At 46.1% G+C, this 23,179-nt stretch overlaps 2 protein-coding genes across 6 annotated transcripts in view; both read right to left on the minus strand.

Annotated features, from left to right (window-relative positions):
• Positions 1–11,479, minus strand: part of TXK (TXK tyrosine kinase) — a 63,528-nt gene extending 52,049 nt beyond the window's left edge. Inside the window, exon 1 of the mRNA XM_038556038.1 lies at positions 11,375–11,479. Within this exon, the coding sequence (XP_038411966.1) occupies positions 11,375–11,462 (88 nt within the window). The 5' untranslated portion in view covers positions 11,463–11,479. The remainder of the gene's footprint in view (positions 1–11,374) is intronic.
• A 2,900-nt stretch (positions 11,480–14,379) lies between these two features.
• TEC (tec protein tyrosine kinase) overlaps positions 14,380–23,179 on the minus strand; it is a 131,938-nt gene continuing 123,138 nt past the window's right edge. For all 5 annotated transcript variants that reach the window (XM_038556032.1, XM_038556033.1, XM_038556036.1 and 2 more), the window contains 4 exons: positions 18,638–18,702; positions 15,878–15,996; positions 15,639–15,796; positions 14,380–14,463 (listed from right to left, as the gene is read on the minus strand). In XM_038556032.1, the coding sequence (XP_038411960.1) occupies positions 14,380–14,463; positions 15,639–15,796; positions 15,878–15,996; positions 18,638–18,702 (426 nt within the window). The remainder of the gene's footprint in view (positions 14,464–15,638; positions 15,797–15,877; positions 15,997–18,637; positions 18,703–23,179) is intronic.

A 23,179-nucleotide genomic window follows, 5' to 3' on the forward strand; every position in this document is an offset into this window, starting at 1 on the left:
TTCTTTCTCATGGCTGAGTCATATCCCATTATATATATTTACCACATCTGCTCTATCCAGTTACCTATCAATGGACACTTGGGCTGCTTCCATATCTTGGCTGTTATAAATAATTTTACAATAAACATAGGGATGCATATATCTTTTCAAATCAGTGGCTGTTTTCTTCAGGTAAATATCCAGAAGTGGAATTCCTGGATCATATGGTATCAGGAAAGGACCAAAAAAAAAAAAAAAAGAAAAAAAGGAAATCACTGGGACTACATCAAACTAAAGAACTTCTGCACACCAAAGGAAACCATCAACAAAATAAAAAGGCAGCCTACCAAATGGGAGAAGATATTTGTAAATGATTCATTGGATAAGGCGTTAATACCCAAAATATATAAAGAACTCATGTAACTCAAATCAAAAAAAACTCACATAATCCGATTTAAAAATTGGCAGAGGATCTGAATAGGTATTTTTCCAGAGACCCATGAAAAGATGCTCTCAACATCACTAACCCCAGGGAAGTGCAGATCAACACTACAATGAAATGTCATGTCACACCCATCAGAAGGGCTATTATCAGAAAGACAAGAAATAATAAGTGTTATAGAGGATGTGGAGAAAAGGGAACCCTGGGCACCATCGGTGGGAATGTGAATTGGTGCAGCTTTCATGGAAAACAGTATGGAGACTCCCCAAAAATTAAAAATAGAAATACCATCCAACTTTCTTAACTCTCTCCACTCCTATCTTCTCAATGAAGAGTAGGTACCTTGACTGATTATGGCTGCCACCTGCACTCCCTGACTTGGCTATTCCTTACTTGGCTCTACTTTTTCTTTTCTTTCTTTCTTTCTTCTTTCTCTTTCTTTCTTTCATGGCATTTCTTACCTTCCAACATACTATGCAATTTATTTATTTATTTATTTATTTATTTATTTATTTATTTATTTAAACTATCTGTCTCCTCTACTGGAATGTAAATGGGGATCTTTATCTATTTTGTTCAGTTATGTCTCAGGAGGCTAGAACAGTTGTTGACATATAATATATATCCAGCAAATATTTGTAGAGTAAATGGATACATTTAAAAATTCGTTTGAAGGAGCATAAAATTACACACCTTTTCAGAACCCCCGCCCATCTTGATTCAGTCCCAATGAGAAAATGAAAACTGTATTTGAGGACAGAATAAGCAGGTACAATAGGAAGCAGTGAACAGTTAAGAGGGGTGATGTAGGATTAGATCATGAAAGTCCTTGAAATAAGGGAGGATAAGACCCCAGGTGCCCTGAGTAGGAAGTCTTTTTAGATACTGAAGATGAGAACAATTTAGCCATGGGCCAGAGCAGAATAAACTCTGTACTCCATCTATAAACCTTTGTAAGATGGTCCAGCAAGGCGAGCGATGACCATCTATGGCCTCATGCTCTAATATAAACTAAAACCATTTAGTATTGTCAAGGCCAGGAAGGGTCTATAATGGTCACTTTACTCCTTGAATAGTCACTAGCATGCTATAGTATTCTCTTTATTTGTCCAAATGCTTGAAATATCTCAAAACTAAAATTTATAGATTAAAAAAAATTATAGAAAATCAGATAGGTCTGTGGTTCAATAGTCAAGTGCCTATTTCAGGACTGAGAACTTTTTACATGTACATGATTTTTAATGATAGTTGAAAGTCTTATTTCTCTAATTCAGCCACTGACTCACCATTTGCACAACCCGAATTCTCATCCTCCCCACGAACTCCAATAAGGAATCTATCCTCCCCACTCCCCGTGCCCCCGTCTCTCTTCTCTGCACTGGGAGCTGCTCTCCTGCCACAGCCCCTCATCTCCCGAAGATCCCCTCTTAGATGTTGAGCCGGTCAGTGTCCACAGTGGTGCTAAAACCACCAGAGACGCTGATAAATGAGGGTGTCAGCAGCCTGTCAGCCCCACGTCACCTGGCCTCACTTATTCCCAGCCACAGCTTCTGAACCAGTGCCATTTCAAGGGACACTGATAAAGCAGCCAAGTCCACGGGGGCTGGTGGGGCTGTGGTAGGAGTGACGGGCTCTAGGACTGGTATTGGGCCTGTGTTTGACGGCTTCACATTGGTCATGCCAAGAACCCCCTCTGGAGCAACAACTCTTCTCCTACCCCATTCTGGGCTCTGTCCTCTTGGCGGTCATGGGGCTCCTTTGCTTGATGGTGGCCTTTCTCATCCTCTTTGCCATGTGACAGAGCCGTCTCCACCTCCCCATAGGTCTTTTTCCTGTGTCTCATCTGCCCTATATATCCCATTTCCTATACTTCTCCAGGCAAGCTGGGGAAAGTGGTTGGCTCAGGGTTTGACAGAGAGAAGACAAATAAATACTGTATTAATAGGGAAAGAGAGAAAGAAAGAAGAAAGAAAGAAAGAGAAAGAAAGAAAGAAAGAAAGAAAGAAAGAAAGAAAGAAAGAAGAAAGAAAGAAAGAAAACTACACTATTGATTCTCCTTTCTAATCTTCCCAAGTCTGAGTATGATTCCGCCACAGAAATCTTGAATTATTCCTAGCCCCATCCCTTATATCCAATCTGCCACAAATCTCTTCAAATTGTTTGGTTGTTTACTTCTTCTCTCCCCTGCTACCAATCTGGTGCAAGCCCTCATCGACCCACACCTGCATTTCTGTGAGAACTCACTTAATCCTCATTTAACCCTGTGAAGTAGGTGCCACTTAACAGATGAAGAATCTGAACCACAGAGGGGATCCTCCCTGCCGAGAGCCAAAGCGCTTTCACGTTGACAGCCAGGATGGGACCCAGGCAGCCCGACTCCAGAGACTCTGCTCTCAACCTCTGGGCACCGTGTTAGCTCCATGACTGAATGAATGAAAGTCCCTGCCTCTGAGCCCTGCTCTTGAATGTTCTCTCCTTCACTCCACCCTCTGAGTTCATTTCCCTAAAACTCTGTCTCAGCCAACTGCTCTCCATCCTCAGCTCCTAAAAAGACTCTCAACTACACATGGCATCAAGATTACACCTTCCTCTATGTCCCTTATGTCCATTGCCTGCCATGACCTGGCCAACTTCCCTCTGACTCTCCATGTTCACTGTTCCTCTTGCACCAGCTTCCTCCACTTGCTCTGTTCTCACAAACATCTTGAATAGTTGTGCCTCCAGCCTGAAAAGGACTTCCACTGCAATGCACTCCCATCTCACGGCCCTCTGGGCTCCCAGAGCACAAGCGATCGGTCCTGCCCTGTGGCTTGTAATTGGGCGCCATGTTAGATGGCCATTTAAATGACCATCTTTGTGTAGGCTCCATCTCTCATTGGGTTTCTCAACCACACCACAATTGACATTTTAGATTGGATGGTTCTTGGGGGGTTGGGGGATGCTGTTAGTTGTAGGATGTTTAGCAGCACCTCTATGCACTAGGTGTCAACAGCAACCCCTCTCACCCTTTTCACACCCACCCACCCCCCTTCTCAGTTGTGAAAACCCAAAAAACTCCTAGGCATTGTCAAATGTCCTCCTGGGGCGAGGGAGGTAGCAAATTCCTTTGATTCTGAGAACCACTGAGCTACGCTGTAAGCAATTTGATTTCAGTGCTTCCCCAGAGCATCCAGCATTGGTGCCTGGCCACACAGCAAGAACTCAAAGAACAGGCCTCACCAATACCTACACCACCACATGACACCTCTACTTTTCAGTAGCTCCTTCTACCACAGGACATCTCATGGCTCGATGCCGGCCACAGAACAGGCTAGGTTGACCACAACCTTTTGACTAAGTAGAACAGCAAAGTTGAAGAAAACAACTTCCGGAGCTCTGGCTAGTACTTGTAGGTCATAAGTCCGACGTGCTGCCCCAGAAACATTAAATTAAAGAAGTAACTTAACCAAAATCAAGCACCCATCCCTGAGATGAGAAATGAAAGAGCGAAAACCCCTCTGGTGTTCAACTGTTTTTTCCATATTAGGACAGCGCATGGGGTGGAGTGGATTTTAGGGTCAGACCACCCTGCAGTCAAATCATGGCTCCATTCTTTTTGTGGCCACAGTGTGATTCCTGGGCCATCACTCAGCAGCCTTATCTGAAAAATATAGGGATGAGACCTATCTCCTAGGAAAGGCAGTTCCCCAACACAGCCCTTACTGTAAGCAGGCGCCCTACTAAGATCTCACCATACTAACTCAGGCCCTGAGGTGAAGGCAGACGCTCAACCACTCAGCCACCCAGGTGCCCAGAAACTTATTCTTGGTAAGGTAAAAATGACATCATAAACAGATATAATAGTAAACAGGTTGTACTACCTTGTGCTTCTTTTAAAGGCATTTTCGTGTTTGTAAGCATAGCACCTGTGTTAGGGGGAACGGAGAGGTTCATTTGCAAGGGATTGGTCCACATGACTGTGGGGACTGGCAAGTGCAAAATGCAACGGGGTGGGCCAGCAGGCTGGAGACTCCACGAAGAACTGGGTTTGGGGCTAAAAAGGCACCGCTGTCAGAGTTCCTTCTGCTCAGGAGAGGTCAAGCTTTGTTCTTCAACTGATGAGATAAAGCCCACCCACACTGTGGAGAGGAATCTGTTTTACTCAAAGACCACTGGTTTAAGCCTCGACTTAACTCTTCATCCCCCAAACACCTTCACAGAAGCATCCAGAATAATGTTGACCCACCATCGGGGCCACATGACTCAGACAAGTTGACCCATAAAATTCCCTGTCTTGATACTTCCCATCTAAATACAGAGAACCTTCCCGGAGGAACTGCGGGTGTCAGTCCACGGGTAGGAAAGCTACCTGGGCACTAGGATAAGGCCTTCCCCTACTCCCTGGAAGGACTACATGCCCGCAGGGTGGATTATGAACCCCACAACATCCCCAGGGTTACTTGTGCTCTCTTCTGCAGTCTGGGATTTTCAAAAATACTTCATTTTCCAGATTCAGTGGCGAAGACAGTTCCCTTCAACTAAAGGTGCAGACCCTCTGCCGCCACTGATTTAAGTATGAGAAGGTTCTTCTTCTCCCCTCATAGACCAAGAGCCGCTGTGGCGGGAAGGCCAGCCCTGCCTGGGTTCCGCTCCAGCCTCCTGCCCAGCTCAGCTGCTGTCCAAGACAATTGTTGAGCAAATGAAAAAACAAATCGTGACCCCTGAGCGGCTCCCCGGTGGCCTCTCGTTTGGCACGACTTTCCAAGCCCCTAGGCATCTTTACTTATAGATTGAAATACCGATGCCCTCCAAAGCAGGCATCCACCGTAGGAGACTCGCAGGCGTCTTCAGTTTGCAACAGGACACAGGTCTTGAGGTCTGTGAACACGCAGGGCCCCCTCGGCCCCCCTGATGACAGAAACCCCAGCGAGCAGGCCGCCTGCAGGGAGAGAACCCCTCGGTGCCCTTGGAAGACGCCCAGGTTAGGCGGGAGCTCCTGATGTCCCAGGCCTCTGCGAGACTAAGATGCCCCAGGGACAGGCTGAGGCTGAGGATTACCTCGGGAGGCAGCGTTGCCGCCTCTCTCCATCTGCGCGGACCTTTCTCACCTGCTCCGTATTCCCCAGCAGGTAGCTCTAATTGCACATCGGTATGGCCAAGGCAGGAAAAGGGCACTGCATCCTGGCCTAATCCCTGTGACCTTTCTGGACGCTGGCTCTGTTTCTCGCGCCCCTGCAAGGTGCGGCTCCCCACCTCCCCTGGGGGCTGGGGGGAGGGGGGGTGGGAGGGTTAGGCTGTAGGAGAACGGGCTTCCAGCAGGGGGCAGTGGAAGGGAGCAGCTGAGAGCAGCTCCACCTGTCAGGACAGCTCTGCGGGAGGACGCCTGTCCCTGCCTGGCACCCACACCTGTCCTGCGCACCAGCACCTGTCCTGCTTACCAGTACCTGTCCTGCACACCAGCACCTGTCAGGCACCAGCACCTGTCCTGCGCACCAACACCTGTCGGGCACCAGCAACTGTTCTGCTCACCAGCACCTGTCCTGCGCACCAGCACCTGTCCTGCTCACCAGTACCTGTCCTGCACACCAGCACCTGTCAGGCACCAGCACCTGTCCTGTGCACCAGCACCTGTTGGGCACCAGCAACTGTTCTGCCCACCAGAATCTGTTCTGCTCACCAGCACCTATTGGGCACCAGCACCTGTCGGGCACCAACACCTGTTCTGCACACTAGTGCCTGTCGGGCACCAGCACCTGTCCTGCACACCAGCACTTGTCGGGCACCAGCACCTGTCGGGCACCAGCACCTGTCCTGTGCCCCAGCACCTCTTGGGCACCAGTACCTGTTGTGCACCAGCACCTGTCCTGTGCCCCAGCACCTGTCGGGCACCAGCACCTGTTGTGCACCAGCACCTGTCCTGTGCCCCAGCACCTGTCGGGCACCAGCACCTGTTGTGCACCAGCACCTGTCCTGTGCCCCAGCACCTGTCGGGCACCAGCACCTGTTGTGCACCAGCACCTGTCCTGTGCCCCAGCACCTGTCGGGCACCAGCACCTGTTGTGCACCAGCACCTGTCCTGTGCACCAGCACCTGTCGGGCACCAGCACCTGTTGTGCACCAGCACCTGTCCTGTGCACCAGCACCTGTCAGGCACCAGCACCCATTGGAGGAAAGCTGTGACCCCGCCGTCTGCGAAGCAGCGCCGGCGCCTTCCCTCCGTTTCTAAGGCTTGAGGTTTACACCAGCGTCACGGCGCCCTCCTCCCCCGGCCTCTCCGACGTCACTGTTGCGTTTTGAGCCAGAGCCTCAAGTGAAATTCAGTCCCCCCGAGTTTGGTCATAACCGGCAGGTGGCTGCCGACCTTTATTCGAGAACGTGACTAAGTGGCTGGGCTTCAAGAGCTGCCTGAACCAGGGACCAGGCTGGCGGCCCGACGCACACGGCCGGCCGTGGTGTTCAGGCAGGAATGGGGGCGCCCGCGGCCCTCCGCTGGGCCGGGAGAGGGAGCCTGTGGCTGTGGGCGCGCACCGGGCCTCCACCTGCCCTTCAGGACGTGCGCCGCCGTTGCCAGAAGGAGAAGGCCAAACTCCGGACGATCACAAATCCCCACCAGGAGATCTGTTTCTTAAGGACCTTTTAAAGTCAGACACATTGTGGGGCTTTTGGGGGACCCTGCGGTTGAGTGTCTACCTTGGGCCCAGGGTGTGACCCCGGGGTCCCAGGATCGAGTCCCACGTCGGGCTCCTGCATGGAGCCTGCGTCTCCCTCTGCCTGGGTCTCCACCTCTCTCTCTCTGTGTGTGTCTCTCATGAATAAATACATTTAAAAAATAATTTTATCAGACACATTTGAATTGACTGAAGTGACGTCATCTGGGAGGTGTGACACCAGCTAGCTTTTCCTTAGCGTGAAGTTCCACCTCTGATCAGTTACCAGAAAAGGTTTTCCAGATGCCAAACCAAGAACCCACACCAATGAGGGAGAGGGAGGGAGGGGGGGGGAGGGAAGGAAGGAAAGGACAGGGAAAGGACAGACAAACGGACGGGCAGGAGGGAGGGAGGGAAGAAGTAAGACACCGAGAATTTCATAGAGATGATTATTCGATTTAGAAATCGATCCTTTATCCTGGGTGTACACTTAATATACCTGAGGTGTCAGATTATGCCTGTTTTGTGCATACACTTCCTCTTGATATATTTTTTTAAGGTTTTATTTATTTATTCATGAGACACAGAGAGAGAGAGAGGCAGAGACACGGGCAGAGGGAGAAGCGGGCTCCACGCAGGGAGCCTGACGCAGGACTTGATCCTGGGACCCCGGGGTCACGACCTGGGCCCAAGGCAGGCACTAAACCGCGGAGCCCCCAGGTGCCCCTCTTCTTGATATTAAAAAGAGGCCCCTTCTAGGACAAATCCTCTAAGAACACTCCAGTGTGTTGCCTTTGGACATTAAATTGTCCCTGCTCCTAAGAAATGAGGGTCACCAGAGAGATCAGCGCTTTTGAATGTATTGACAAAACAAGTTAACAACCCTACGTGAACCCCCAAACCAGTGGTTTGACATCATCTCGGCCCGACCTTGAAGGAGGACAAGTAACCACTCGAGGGGGTTCATCGGTCACTAATAGTTAGTGGGTTCGGAGCTCATGGGACCCTAAACTGGTCAATCTGGTGGAAGACAGAAGGGGCCCTCGGCCCGGCGGGGGAGGAGGTGCTGGCGCGGGCGAGGCCTGAGGAGACCGTGGAGGCCTGAGACGCTGGGTGGGGGCTGTGAGGGAAGGCAGCGCCCCGAAGGCCGCCCGGCTGCCCCCCAGCCCGGCCTCCCTGCGTCCTCTGTGCAGGAGCACCCAGCTCTCCCCGGAACGGGCTGACGTGAGGCCGGCCCTCGTGCACAGGGCCCCTCCCGGCCCCCACATCCCAGAGCACTTTCTGGAAGACTCACGTCTGTGACCTCCAAACTCATGGCGAGCTCACAAACCCCGAGCCAGCTTGTGGGGCGCCGTGTTGAGCCCCCAGGCCCCGGCAGGGTGGCCCGGCGCGGGGGGCAGGAAGGGGCAGCAGGGCGGTGGCCGCACGAGGACGACGCGGGGACCCGAGCGAGGCCGTGGGGGCGGCGACGCCCTTGGCACCTGGACCCGCTCTCCGCAGGTGCGGGGCAGGAGCGCGACGACTTACCAGCCCAGAGGCCCCCGGAGTGTCCGTGATGAAGGCGAAGCGGCTCTGTTCCCAGGGGACCGGCCGCCGCCTGAAGCGCTGTCGAAGCGGCCACGTTTGACTGTGGCCCGTGGCCCTCGTCCCTCTGCCTCGGCACCCCGCCCTGGCGGCGGGGACAGACCACTGGTACCCCCGGTCCCCGGGGCCGCAGTGAAGGCGGGAGGTTCCTGAAGGCCGCGGCGCGGCCCTGCTCCCCTGCGCTCTCCTCTTGAGAAGGGGGCTCAGCCCAGAGACTCGGGGACACGGGCTGCCCAAGGCAGCAGCGCTGGGGCCTTCTCGGGGGAGGCCAGGCAGCTGCCCCCCGTCTTCATGCTAATAAGAAGGTAAGGACAGAAGACGGCGGCTTGTAGGGTTGGTGTGGAAATCGCATACAAGGAGGAAGGAGAGAGGGCTTTACAAATAGGGGCCCTACATGGGGCACCCGGGGCGCTCAGCGGTGGAGCATCTGCCTTGGGCCCAGGGCGTGACCCCGGAGTCCCGGGATCGAGTCCCACACGTCGGGCTCCCTGCATGGGGCCTGCTCCTCCCTCTGCCTGTGTCTCTGCCTCTCTCATGAATAAATAAGTACAATCTTAAAAAAAAAAATAGGGTCCCTAGAAAGGCAATCAGGGGTGCTTACCTCACCCCCAGATCGAACCATGGAGGGGAGTCTGGAAACCGGCGTTTTATTGGGATGCGTGCACCCTCCAGGCACGCTCAGACTTAAGAATCACTGATACACATCATTATCTTTTTTTTTTTCCCCTTCTACTTCATAAACAGAGAAGAAAAGATAGGCAAGGAAATTAGGTGAAGGGGAAGGAAGCCGTGAGTCTTCGAAGCCCCAGTTCTTCTCCCTGGGCTTGGTCTTCCAGATAACTGTGCTGGGCGGGATCTGTCCTCAGGGCCGCCGTCGGGGGGTAGAAACCTTGACCGTACCCCACTATGCTTCACCAACTGAACTTCTCCAGCGCAGGCCCCCGAGGGCTCGCTCGGGCTCTCCCACCACTCAGGAGGGCAGCATCTCACCTTGCCCACAGTCTCCTCCCGCCTACTGCAGCCTGTCAGGCCAGGCTCCTGGGGCCGCTCTTTTTTTAATTTTTTTTATTTTTATTTTTTTTAGGGCCGCTCTTAAAACAGCAAACACGTCCGCCAAATGACCCTGGCCTGGCAAACACACACAGACCTTTGCTGATTAGCAGTAATACACCTGGAAGCATCTCTTGGCTTTCCCTTATCAACGGGAAACACTTAGTGTCTGACCCAGAAGCAAGTAGGGCCACGTCTCTGTGTGGTTCACGGCAGGAATGCAAAAACGATTCTCACATCGAACAACTTACCAGAAGCTGGAAGGAATGGTGAACATTCATCAAACCATGCCCTTCCAGGCCAGCCAGAATGATCCTCAAAACTGTCTCACCCATAGGCAGGCTCCTATTTAATTCCCTGGGCCAAGCAATCCTGTCCCAACCCTCACCATCATTTATTTTACGTATAACCAAATCTTTCCTGTTAAAATTAACAGCCTTTTCTCTAGTTCTGACCTCAGGAGAAATGAAGAACAGATGCTCACATAGCTTTTAATAAAAAGGTTATGAAGTCACTGCTCACCTTTGTTCTACCATTGGAGGCGGTAGGGACACAAACTGTCGCTCCTTAGCTCTGTTTGCTTGGCTGTGGTTCACCGTATTTCTTTTTCTTTCTTTTTTATTTTATAAGATTTTATTTATTTATTCATGAGAGACAGAGAGAGAGAGAGGCAGAGACACAGGCAGAGGGAGAAGCACGCTCTATGCGGGAAGCCCGATGCAGGACTCGATCCTGGGACCCTGGGATCACGCCCTGGGCTGAAGGCAGATGCTCAACTGCTGGACCACCCAGACGTCCCAGGTCACCGCATTTCTGATAACAGGCAGCCCCATTTTGTCTTTGAGTGGATCAAAACTGTAAGTTATACTCAGGTCAGCACAGCTGCAAGAGTCTGCTTTATTTTTTTTACAAATTCTACCAACAAGTGTTGGGTCCCCTGAGGTGATGTGGCTTAAACAGATGACATTTAAAAAACTGCCATCAGTTTCTCCTATTGCCTCTTTAAAGATCAGAAATGTAAAAACTTTGCGAGCTGGTCCCTGATTGCTTTTATCTGGTATGGCCGAGCTTCGTTAAAACTGGGTGCTATAGTCCTTCAGAGCTAAAAGCAAAGACAGTATTTTCCTTTCTTATTTTGTTAAAGGATTTTTTTTTTTTGCACCTTAAGGCCCTCATACAGAGCTAAATTAATAAGCATTTTCAAAATTGCACATGGAACTGAACAGTCTTCCAAAGCAACTCCAAAATTACACTCAGGAAGGATGCGTCATTTTTTAGCTCCTGTTTATGGTACCTTGTTGGGAGGTGGGCAGAAAGAGGGCACCACTTTACAGATAAGGACTCGATAGGAGAAGTTGCCAAAGGTTGACCCAGCAAGGCGGCTGCAAATCCAGAAACTAAAACTTGGTCTCCCAGCCCTCAGCATCTGAGTTCTTTATGCACAATATCCCTCTAAAACCCAGCACTTTTCAAACTGCAGTTCCACGGAGAGATTTAAGGACACGGTTTTGTCTCCCTTTGCATTCTCAACGCTGAACACTATAACTGCCTCGCTGTGATGGTCATCTCGAACACAAAACCCCGTCACTGCATCTGGGAAAATTATCCGCAAGGCTCCACAAGCCTCAGCTCAAGAGTAAGTAACACCCCCAGAACCGGCCCTGAAGGTGCAGGACAAAGTCATCTTACTTACAGGTGGAAAGAATCATGGCTGGGCTTCTGCAGGGAGCAGACCAAACAGCCTTCAGTTCTCGAGCGGCGCTCCAGTCACAAAAACACATCTTTTAACTGAAATCATAGCTCGCCCGAGATGTTTCTCACAAGCAAAGTTAACCCCACCTATTTTCCTGTTCTGAAAACCTCAGAGAAGTGTGTGAATGACAACCCGATGGCCTATATAAGAAAAGCTCAATAATCTACATCCAGATCTCTGAGGGTAGTTGCGATGGGTTCCTCATTCCCAACTGTGTGGGTGACTCCAGCAAACAACATTTTCAAGAAATCACAAAAATATTCATGAAAGGGACCTTAAAAAATAAAAAATAAAAAAATAAATCAAATCCAACTGCCCTCTCTGGACCGAGAAGGAAATGGATACGCCAAGAGGATGAGGGACACAGTGGCAGAAACAGGACGAGATTCTAGGTATTGAAATCTAAAATCTAGAATGTTCTGTCCTCCCACTCAGTACTGACAGTTCAAGGACCGTATTATGAAACTTCTTTGTGTGCGTGTGCGTGTGTGAGGATGGAAAGCCAATGCAACAATACACCTAAAAGGGGAGTGAGCCATGGCTGGGAAATGCAAAAACAACATCGATAAAAATTGCACTTATGGGTTGCACTTCATCCCCTTGGAAAACACAACCAAAAATTGAAACTAAAGGGAACAATTCTAATGAGCGCGTAGCATCTTCGTATTGCTGCCCTTCCTATTTCCTGCTTTATAGATTAAGATCTCTTTAAGCATTCGGGGTGGATTCTTCTATTTTGACTTCGCTGTTTGCCTTTGTTGTGCCTTTATACAAAAACGGTTTTTAAGTCTTGGTGAAAAATGGAGAGAGTTTTGAGGACCACGTGTCCCAAATGTTGCCAGGTATTGTCCATCTCATGTCCACATCAGTAGTGTACGTAACAATTAGTACAAGGACTATCCTTTGGCCCCGCTTTCTCCAGTACCATCCGGCACTCTGAATGCAGCTCCTCCAGCTGAAAAGGGAAGTATGGGACTGGACAGGGATGTATGGGAGGAGGCAGGATGAAGGAGAAGAGGAGGAGAAAGACATCATAGACGGTACTGAGACTCCAGGCTAACGAGACTGACCAACTCCAACGAGTCAGTTAAAAGGTGCGTATGTTTTTGCGATGGGGGTACAGCTACACAGGAAGGTGAGGAGGAAGGTGGCAAACAGACTGTAAAAAGCCCTAAGATAATTTTTTTTTTCCATTATAGGGAGGTTAAGGAAGGGTAGACGATAGTTCTCGGTGGATGGGCAGGCCAGGAGGGGAAGAGATGGGTCTCCAGGGTCGCAGGGAGACGCTGCTCAGAGCAGCCAGCAACAGCTCTACGTTCACACAACAGCTGTGCTACAGGGGACACCACGGCAGTCTCCAGAACAGTTCAAACTCCAGAAGAAAGGCCCTGCATGTTGTGTGCACCTCGGCTTCCTACCCCCCAAATACCAAGAAAAATGTGTGGGGCCGTGCACGGCCTTGGCTACTGACGGCAGAGGCTGTTTCTTTCTCCTGGGCTCAGGGGGAGAAATGAAGGTTCCAGCTCAGCTGGTGTCTTCGTCAGTGACCGTAAGGGTAAGAAACCCACTCAAACTTGACCACAGGGTCTACCATGAGTCTCTAATAGGCCATCTCACGGATCCAGGAACCTAAGTCCATCCAGATCTCCCTAAAGCCGTCCAGGAGACAGCTCAATAAGCCATGCTCTCCATTTTCCTCTCTGCCACAATGGGAGCTTGCTCCTGGGTCTTGCTGGCAGTGGAGGCGGCTTTGTTGGGAACATCACCTCATCATGCTGCCCCAGAGCCCAGCACCTCCACTGATGGCATCTATGTCCTGGGGCAGATTCTTAAGATGTAGAAAGTCACTACTGGTTGGGATGCTTGGGGGGTCAACGGTTGAGTGTCTACCTTTGGCTCAGGTCATGATCCCGGGGTCCTGGGATCAAGTCCCGCATCGGGCTCCCCACAGGGAGCCTGCTTCTCCCTCTGCCTGTGTCTCTGCTTCTCTCTGTGTCTCTCATGAGTAAATAAATAAAATATTTAAATTAAAAAAAAAAAAAGTAAGTCACTGATTGCCCTTCATTCAATTTTTTACCTAACTCCAATTAGTTATGTATACTAGGGGCAGGGTCACTCAGCCCAAACATGGGGCTGGTTGGGGACACCCCCAAACGTGTCTGCCTAAGTGGGGAGGAGGCACTAGTGTAGAAGGGTCCAGACTTCTTTCTCTTCAGTAAGGCATATTCGATCCCTGGGGGAAGAGAAATTGACAGCTGCAAGGCACAGCCCCTAATCCTAAAAAGGTAAACTCTTATGTTACAGAATTAGAATTTTTAATTAAAAGACAACTCATGTTTCTTATAAATATATATCTTTATATATTATATATATTTACAATATATACAGCATACAAATATTTTTTAACGTAATACTCATGGCAGTCTTGAAAACAGATGTTTTCAAAACAAAGGATGAGTTCTTATCCAAGGTGGGTTCCTGATTCACCCAGAACCCACATTCTAGACAATGCCTCAGGCCCAGATTTCTGTAGAAGTCGAAGGAAAGAGAAAGGCTGGTGGAATAAGATTCTAATTCCCTTTTCCTTCCCAAATAGCCTGACCTTCCAGTGTACCGGTGTACCAGCTAACGTGGCCCTCCATACACCCCTAAAATGGGCAAAGCGTGGGGCCCGGGCATAGTACCTAGCACACGGTGGGCACTCAAGTACTTGTGGGATGGATAAAAGCGAGTGTTCTTAATCACCCTCCCTAGGCAGCATTTCCATAGTTGGAAGGATTCAGTCCCAGAGCTCCCATTTGGGCTAGAAGCAAATGCTTTAGGTGTTTCCACTTTGTAAGTAAAACCATCTACATGTCCAAGTACTAAATAAATTAAAAGTTAGCCACAAAGGGCCATCTCTTCCTCATGCTTCGGAAGCTGGACGCCACGGATCACAACACCACTCATCGTCCAAAAGTTTCTTCGCACTCGACTAGTTCATCTATCGTGCGCAGCAAATCTTCAAAGGAAGGCCTTCCCTCTGGTTTCTACAATTAAAAATCAAAGAGAAGCTGTGGGTTCCAGAATTCATCCCCCAAATAATTTCTCACTGCTCAAACTCACGTCACATAGCACACATTGCTTCGGGTCTAGAGCACTCAGGTGTCTCCAAATGGGTCTACTCTACCCCGCACATACTGTGGCGAGTGGCGAGACGAACCTTTCTATACGCTGCTTGTGGGTCTCCGTTCAAGGTCTGACAGAGCTCCTTACTGCCTGCAACACCAAGACCTGCTGACCTGCAGCGCCCCCTATAACTTGTCCCTCCTGCACCCTCTTGCTGCCCAATTTCATTTCCCACGAGAACCCTCATGTGGGCTCTCTGCTCACTCAGACCAATCTGTACACACCCTGCACTCACTACCACCATCTGACCTTTGCTCCCACCGTCCTCTCCCACCCCCAGCAACACTTCCTGCTCAGGTCTCTCCATCCCAATCAGTGTTCTTTGGAGACATTATAGCAAGAGTTCAAGAGCATGGGCTCTGCTTCTCTATAGCAAAGTGGCCTTGGGCAAGGGTCAGCTTCAGAAGCCCTGGTCTTCTCATCCACAAAGTGGTCACAGTAAAAATCTCTGCACCTCAAAAGGTTCTTCTGAGAATGAAATCTAAAGCACGTAGTACAGTGCCTAGCACACAATACATGTGAGCTGATATTATATAATCTTTCCAAAATCATTTTGGTGTCTCATCTATGAGGTGACGTTTCAAAACACCAGGAAGGAAAACTTCCAAAGGCTGTGAGGAAAGAGACCTGGGGGAAGTCGACGTTTGGTGAAAGAAACCCTCTCTGGTTGAAGAGTTTTATACTTCAAAAATCCAAGCAGTCCGGTGAAAGAAGAGCTACTTCTCCGGACTTATTCCCTGAGTCCCTAACTCGGGCAACTGTGACAGGATTTCCACTTGGGCGTGGGGAATTGTTGACTGAATGTCCACAGTTGACTGAATTTATGATCTTAATTATTATCGTTTTCCACTTCTTCACCACCTTCTTCTCGTTATTCAGAACTGACTTGAGAGGATTGGCTTTCGACCTAGAGTTTGAAACCATATACACCACGTACTAACTCACCAGGCTGCAAAGACTATACACTCTTAATCCACCAAGCCCAGATCCCTAAATGTTTTAGAGATTCAGAAAGAAAGCACAAAAATTTTTCTACCTCCTGCCAACATCTCAGCATCACCTCGTATACATATTTGGACGCCAGCTTCGGCCTGTAGAGTCGGTGGCCCCGGGTAACCATGGTTACCACTTCATAGTTGGTGTTTTTCTCAAAGGGCATCTTGCCTTCAGTGAATATTTCCCACATTAAAACACCTAGGAAAGGATAAGGATTACAAAGGATGCATCCACTGTCTCATCCGAGGAGAGCTGAGGAAAAATGAACCGTGTTCTTACCAAATGACCAGACGTCCGATTTGCTACTAAAGCGGCTGTAATTAAACACCTCGGGTGGACACCACTTCACTGGAAATTTTGCACCAGAAGAACTTGTGTATTGATCATCCAGGACATACCTAAAGTAAGACAAACCATAGGCTTACGCCTCTGAGTTACGAATTACATGTTGTACACGTTCTTTACATTTTTTTGTTCCTCTTAGAATCAAAAACACAGTTGACTGAAGTCCAAGAAGCATCCGGTTGAAGCTAAATGTTTGCCTCAGTGGCCACGCCTGGTGATTTCCATCTTCCTCTCAACCTCACTTATGTCTTGAGATGGGTGCCCTGTAACATCAGAATCTACACTTTCATTTTTCTGTGCGTTTTTCTTTTTTATAAGGCGATAGGGGCAGAACACATTTAAAGAGTTAGCAAAGTTTTTTGTTTTTTTTGGGGGGGAGGGGTTAAGCAATTTTGTTCTTTAAACAGAATTTAACCCAAAGGCCCCACATGTAAAACATCTAAAGCGGAGCTGCTCTAAAGGAAGTGGTGCAGGGCGTTTGGAGACACACGTGCTTTGGGCCCCCACGATTCCACAGAGTACAATTTACACCTACTGCAAATGAAAAAAGCAAATTGCAAAATGACATATGTCAATGGTGGCGTATATATTTATATACCATGACATCCCTCCCACACACGCACGCACACTCACACACTCACACTCTCACATACACTTTCAAAACAATACTCTGTGATCTTTGCTATGCAAGCACACTTACATCTTTCTGGAAGGACACACGCCACCTGCAAACTTCAGCTACCTCTGGGCAAGACCCGTGAGCAGGTGGGAGATACGGAGAACTCAGCCCTTCCTGTGATGTGCTCAGTATGTATTCACAAGAGGAATGCGTTTACGTAGGATTGGAATGTGTAAAGCTAATTTCTAAAACCTCCGTGAGAAAACATTCAAATAATGGCACAAACTTCCTTTGCTGCATGGTAACCAAGCTGCCACGAGTTGGCTTAACTTGCCTGTCTGTCGGGGTGGGGGGCGGTTCTGAATTTAATGTCTAACGAGTGTTTTAGAGGGTCTGGTGCAAAAGCACACATTTTCTGAAAGCCAAACACATAAAAAAAAAAAAAAAAATCAAACGTGAAACTAGAGGACTGTCAGGAGCTAAACGTGGCCTGTGTGTCCTGGGGCCGACGTGCCTGGCCCTGGACCAGCAGCCCTGGCCCTCTCTCAGCTCCTTGAGTAGGCCACGCGGGCCCCAGATTTTAAGCTTTTATACTCGCTGTTTCCTCCACCTGGAAGAGTTTATCCTCAGATCTCCACCTAACTGGCTACTTCTGTCTTTTCGGTCTCTCTTCAAGCATCCCAGTCTCGAAGGGCCTCCCAGAGCTCCAGATCTGAAGCAGCTGCCACTACCCCACCCTGCACCATTGCTCAGCACTGCACCCCCCCAGCCCCATGTGCCCCCTACCTTAGGGGTGAGAGCATTTTTTCTGTAAAGGGCCAGATGATGAATATTCCCTATTTCTCGGGCCATACAGTCTCTGTCACCGCTATCCAACTCTGCCTTTGTCGTGTGAAAGCAGCCACAGACAATACCCAACGAGCGGGGCTGGGTCCCAATAACATCTTATTTATGGACACTGACACCTGAATGTCATATGATTTTCAATGTATCCAAAAATTCTTTTCATTGTTGCTGACCATTTAAAAATTGGCAAACCACTGTTCGCTCACAAGCTGACAACAACAAAAAAAAAGGTGTTGGGTCACAACCTGGGCCAGAGGCCTTGGTACACTGACCCCGCACCGGCACATCACTGTGTTTTTCCTCTCTTGGCCATCTCTCAGATCTTCTGTCTCTCTTTCTCCTCCTGAATATGAGCTGCATAGGGGCAGGGGCTCATATGCCTTATTCTCTGCTATGGGTCAGCCTAACACCTGGGTACATGGTAGGCACCTGATGTTCTTACAGAGGGATGTAGGGATGAGTGAATAGAGAGGAGGGAAAGGACAAACAATACTTTCTAAAGGTCTCTTCTAACACTCTTTTAAAAAATGACAAAAATTAAGAGAATGAAAACACAACAGACTTGGGGATTCTAAGGACGTTTACCTCTTAACACATTTCTGTGAAAAAAGACTAGGAACCCAACTCAGGTCAGGGAGAAATGAAAGTAGTATATTTACCAGGCTCTGCTACCACCTAGTGGAGAAAATTACTAACATCGCAATGTATATACGCCTTTTTTTTTTAAACAAATTTATGTATCTCACAGCAGCTAAGATTTCCTTGCTACTTCATCAGTGCAGATTACCCCCCGGGTTTATTAATTCTACAAGCTAATGTGACTATTACCGGACGCCACATAATAAAGCATAAACAGTTATTATTTCTCAACAATTTGTTTACCTGAGAAGCAGCCCATGGTAACAGTCAAAACGGATACATTCAGCAAAGAAATTTTTCAAAATACAGATAATCTAATTTATTTTATTGCCCTACATCAAAAACACACGAAGAAGCAGAAAAGTCAATTAGTTTTCCCATGAAAATGACGGATCCTACAAATATTTTGCTAACAGAACAAAAGATGTGGTTTAAAAACAGCTCTTCGGCAGCCCTCAGAGAAAGAAGCTGACACAGTCAAACTCCCAAAAAAAAAAAAAAAAAAAAAGGTCAGGCTTTCTGTGCCTTCAAAGGTACGTATTAATTTAATCCAAAATTGACAGAAAATATTCACATAGACTCAGCCTTACCTGGCCATTCCAAAATCTGACACTTTCACAACTCCTGCCTCATTTACTAGACAATTTCTGGCAGCCTGGAAAGTAACATTTCAATGGTGTATTAGTTACAAAGCTTTACAGGGTAGAAAAATATAAATTCCATTTATATTAAATTTAGTACATCCCAGCCAACATGGACAGAAGGTGGAAATGTCTCTTGATAAATTGGATTTATCGCTATGGAAATGTCTTCAACATATATTTGAAACAATGGGTAGAAAAATCAGAAAGACATAAGTGCGATAAGACTTGATTACATGACTTTACCAACTATCACACCTAAACGAAGACTAACCTGCTTTCCCCCCTCCCATTTCTCTTTTTACTAAATTGTTAGGTTTTCTTATTGATGATGACATCTCTTGAAGTCCTTGATCCAGGTTCTCACTAGGTGAGTTTAATAACACACAACAAAGTGATAGGTAACTGATCTTTTACCCAATAGGTTTTGCTCAGTGATTGATCATCCTGATTTCAGTCAAAAAAACAAAAACAAAACAAAACAAAACAAAACAAAAAAACGCCAGCCACATGTAACATAGTTGCCTTGTCATTAAATAATCCAGTATATTGTGATATGACATACGAAATTAGTCAAATGTAATTCTTGATTATTTAATGTATATTTTCTTACCCATTCTTTAAGGGTACAAGACTCAAGAAAACAGTTTGGTAAAAAGACATATTTCTCAGAAGGAAAATAATATCTTTAATGCCATAACCTGTGGACTAAGACGCATTTTTATTCCTGACACTTCTAGCATTTTACTCTCTGTAGGTGGCAGTTCCACTTATATGAGATTATTCCTGCTGAATGTATTTTAAGAGTCTCTTCTCAAGTTCCCCAGATTTGCCCCCCGATCTTCCTATGGAGATACCTTATAATTACTTCACTTCATGGTCAACAGCATTCTTTGCCCAAAAGGAGCATCACAATCCTCCCCTCAAGGGTGATACAAACTTACTATTGTGATGTCAGTATAACGAGCGCAAAATTATCAGAACTGCTTCCACCAAGATATGATCTGTGTGGACAGATGCAGTCTGCCATATGCAGGTAGGCACTGGACTTTCAGTAGTTTTGAAAGTATAAAATAAAAGAGGAAGGTGCTCAGTTCACAACTTCATTATTTTTTTTTAAAGATTTTATTTATGTGACAGAGAGAGGAGAGAAAGAACAAGCAGGGGGAGTGGCAGAGGGAGAGGGAGAAGCAGGCTCCCCACTGAGCAGGACCCTGGGATCATGACCTGAGCGGAAGGCTAACACTTAACCGACTGAACTACCCAGGCGCCCCAGTTCACAACTTTCAATATGACAAAGAGACATTCTTTATCATCACTGAGCATAACAACAATAATGAATGTTATATATATCGCATCTGTTTTACAGACTCTTTGCCCCAATCACATAGTTCGATCTTTAAAACAGTCTTGTACGGGAAAAGCCCAGGGCCAGATAGCTTCACTGTTGAATTCTATGAAACATTTGGAGAAGAATTAATGCAAACCTTCTCAAGCTCTTCCAAAAAATTGAAGAGGAGAGATTATTGTCAATCTCATTTTGTGAGGTAAGCATTACCCTGACACTAGAACTAGATGAGGATACTACCAGAGAAGAAAAGTACAGGTCAATATCCCTGATGAACACAGATAAAAAGAAATCCTCAACAAAATATTTGCAAACGCAATTCAACAGCACATTAAAGGGACCATACATACCTCATGATCAAGTGGGACTCATCCCCAGGACACAAGGATGGTTCAACATATGCAGATCAATAAATGTGATATACATACCACATTAACAAAATGAAAGATAAAAATCATATGATCATCTCAATAGAAGCAGAAGAAGCATTTGAGAAAATTCGACATCCATTTATAGAAACTCTCAACAAGTCAGTATAGAAGGAATATACCTCGACAAACCAAATAAAGGTTATGTATGACAAACCCACACCTAATGTCATACTTAGAAGCTAAAACCCTTCCTCTAAGATCGAGAACAAAACAATGATGCCCACTTAACCACATCTATTCCACATCACTGAAAGACCTAGCCAGAGCTACTAAGCAAGAAATAGGAACGGCATCCAAATTGGAAAGCAAAATTCAAGTTTCTGTTTGCAGTTGACATGATCTTAGGTATTGAAAACTCTAAATACTCCACCAACAACAACAAAAAAAATAGAATAGATGATCTCAGTAAAGTTGCATGATACAAAATGAACACACAAAAATCAGTTGCATTTCTATACACTAACAATGAAATAGCTGAAAGAAATTAAGAAAACAAGTATACTTATGATAGCATCAAAAACAATAACATACTTAGGAATAAATTTAACCACAAAGGCAAAATCCAGACCCTGAAAACTATATGACTTCTGATGAAAAAAACCTGAAGACAACACAAATAAATGGAAAGCTCCATGTTCATGGGTTGGGAAAATTGATATTAATTAAAAATCTGTACCACCCAAAGCCATCTACAGACTTGATGTAATCTCTTTCAAAAATCCTTTGGCATAGTTCACAGAAATAGAAAAAACAATCCTAAAATTTATATGTAACTACAAAAGACCTCAAGGAGCCAAAAACAATCTTGGGAAAGACTGAGAACAAAGCTAGAGGCATCACATGGTCTGATTTCAAACTGTATACAAAGGTATAGTAATCAAAACAGTATGGTACTAGCAGAAAAACAAATACAAACCATTGGAAAAGGATACAGAGTCCAGAAATAAATCCATGCATGCAACTAATCTTTGACAAAGAGGCCACAAACACACAGTGGGGAAAAGACAGTCTCTTCAACAAATGGTGCTGGCAAAACTGGATATTCACATGCAAAAGAATGAAATTGGATCTTGATCTTATACCACACAGAAAAATTAACTTGAAGTGGATTAAAGACTTAAATGTAAGACCTGAAACTATAAAACTCCTAGAAGAAAACACGGAAAAAACTCCCAGACATGGTCTGGGCAATGAATTTTTGGCATGACACCAAAAGCACAAGCAACAAAAGCAAAAATAAATAAGTGGCCTACATCAAACTAAAAACCTTTGCACAGCAAAGGAAACCGTCAATGAAATAAAAGGGAAACTATGGAATGGGAAAACATATTTGCAGAACCATATATCTGATAAAGAGTTAATATATAAAATACACAAGGAACTCATACAACTCAAAAAAGTAAATAATCCAAGTTTTACAAGGAGCAAAGAGCCTGAATACACATTTTTCAGAAAAAAAACCACATATACAAATGGCCAAGAGGTACATGAGAAGGTGTTTAACATCATTAATTATCAGAGAAATGCAAATCAAAATCACAATGAGATACTATCTCACACCTGCAGGATGGCTATTATCAAAAAACGCAAGAGATAACAAAAGTTGGCAAGGAAGAAAAAATGGAGAAGGGGGAGCCCTTGCATACTATTTTCAGGAATGTAAACTGGCACAGCCATTATGGATAACAGTATGGAGTCTATTAAAAAAAAACTGAAAGTATGATCCAGTAACTCCACCTCTGAATATATACCAAAGGAAATGAAATCAGAACCTCAGAGAGATCTCTGAACTCCCGTATTTATAGGAGCATTACTCACAACAGCCAAGCCAGGAAATAATCTAACTGTCCATCAACTGATGAGTGAATAAAGATGTGGTATATCTATACAGTGGAATATTATTCAGCTAAAAAAAAAAACTTTAGGGCAACATGGATGAACCTGGAGGGCATTTGCTAAATGAAATAAGCCAGATAGAAAGGCAAATATCATATGATACCATTTATATGTGAGATCTTAAAAAAATGTAGAAGTCAATATGTTCTGAGGATCTAATGGATAGCATGATACCTATAATTCATAATACTTTATTGTTTACTTGTAATTTACTGAGAGTAAATCTTAAGCATTCTCACCATAGTGAGGTATGGATACAATAAATATGACTATGATAATCATTTTACAATGCATATATATAAATTGTTATTATGTTGTTTACTTTAAATATAAGCAATTTCATCAATTATATCTCAATAAAGCTGGGTGGGGAAACAGTCTTGTGAGCAAATGAATATTATGACCCACTCACAACTTATAAATACAGAAACAGATTCTAAGAGACATTCGGTAACTACACTACAACACATCAAGAAGTCAGGCCTTCTATTTACAAACTTTCAGCTCTTAATTATGCCCTAAGTTCAGAGAAGAAAAAGAGAGGGAAAAAAAAAAAAAAAAGAATGGAGGACATAGGGAGAAAGAGTAGGAGAAAGGAAAGATTGTTTCCATCACCATATTTTAGAACCAATAATATTCCTTTCTCTAGTATTCTCAGGAGTTAACATGAGTTTCCATGTTTACCAAGTGATTTGAGAAATCAGAAAAATAAACCAAGGATTTCTGTTATAGCTTCTGCTTACACTGTGTAAGGTGGAAAAGAGGTCAGGATTTAGTGAAAGGATTTATACTCCCACATTTATCACCTTACACAAG

The sequence above is a fragment of the Canis lupus genome, chromosome 13 (assembly GCF_011100685.1).
Source record: "Canis lupus familiaris isolate Mischka breed German Shepherd chromosome 13, alternate assembly UU_Cfam_GSD_1.0, whole genome shotgun sequence".
Taxonomy (NCBI): Eukaryota; Metazoa; Chordata; class Mammalia; order Carnivora; family Canidae; genus Canis; species Canis lupus.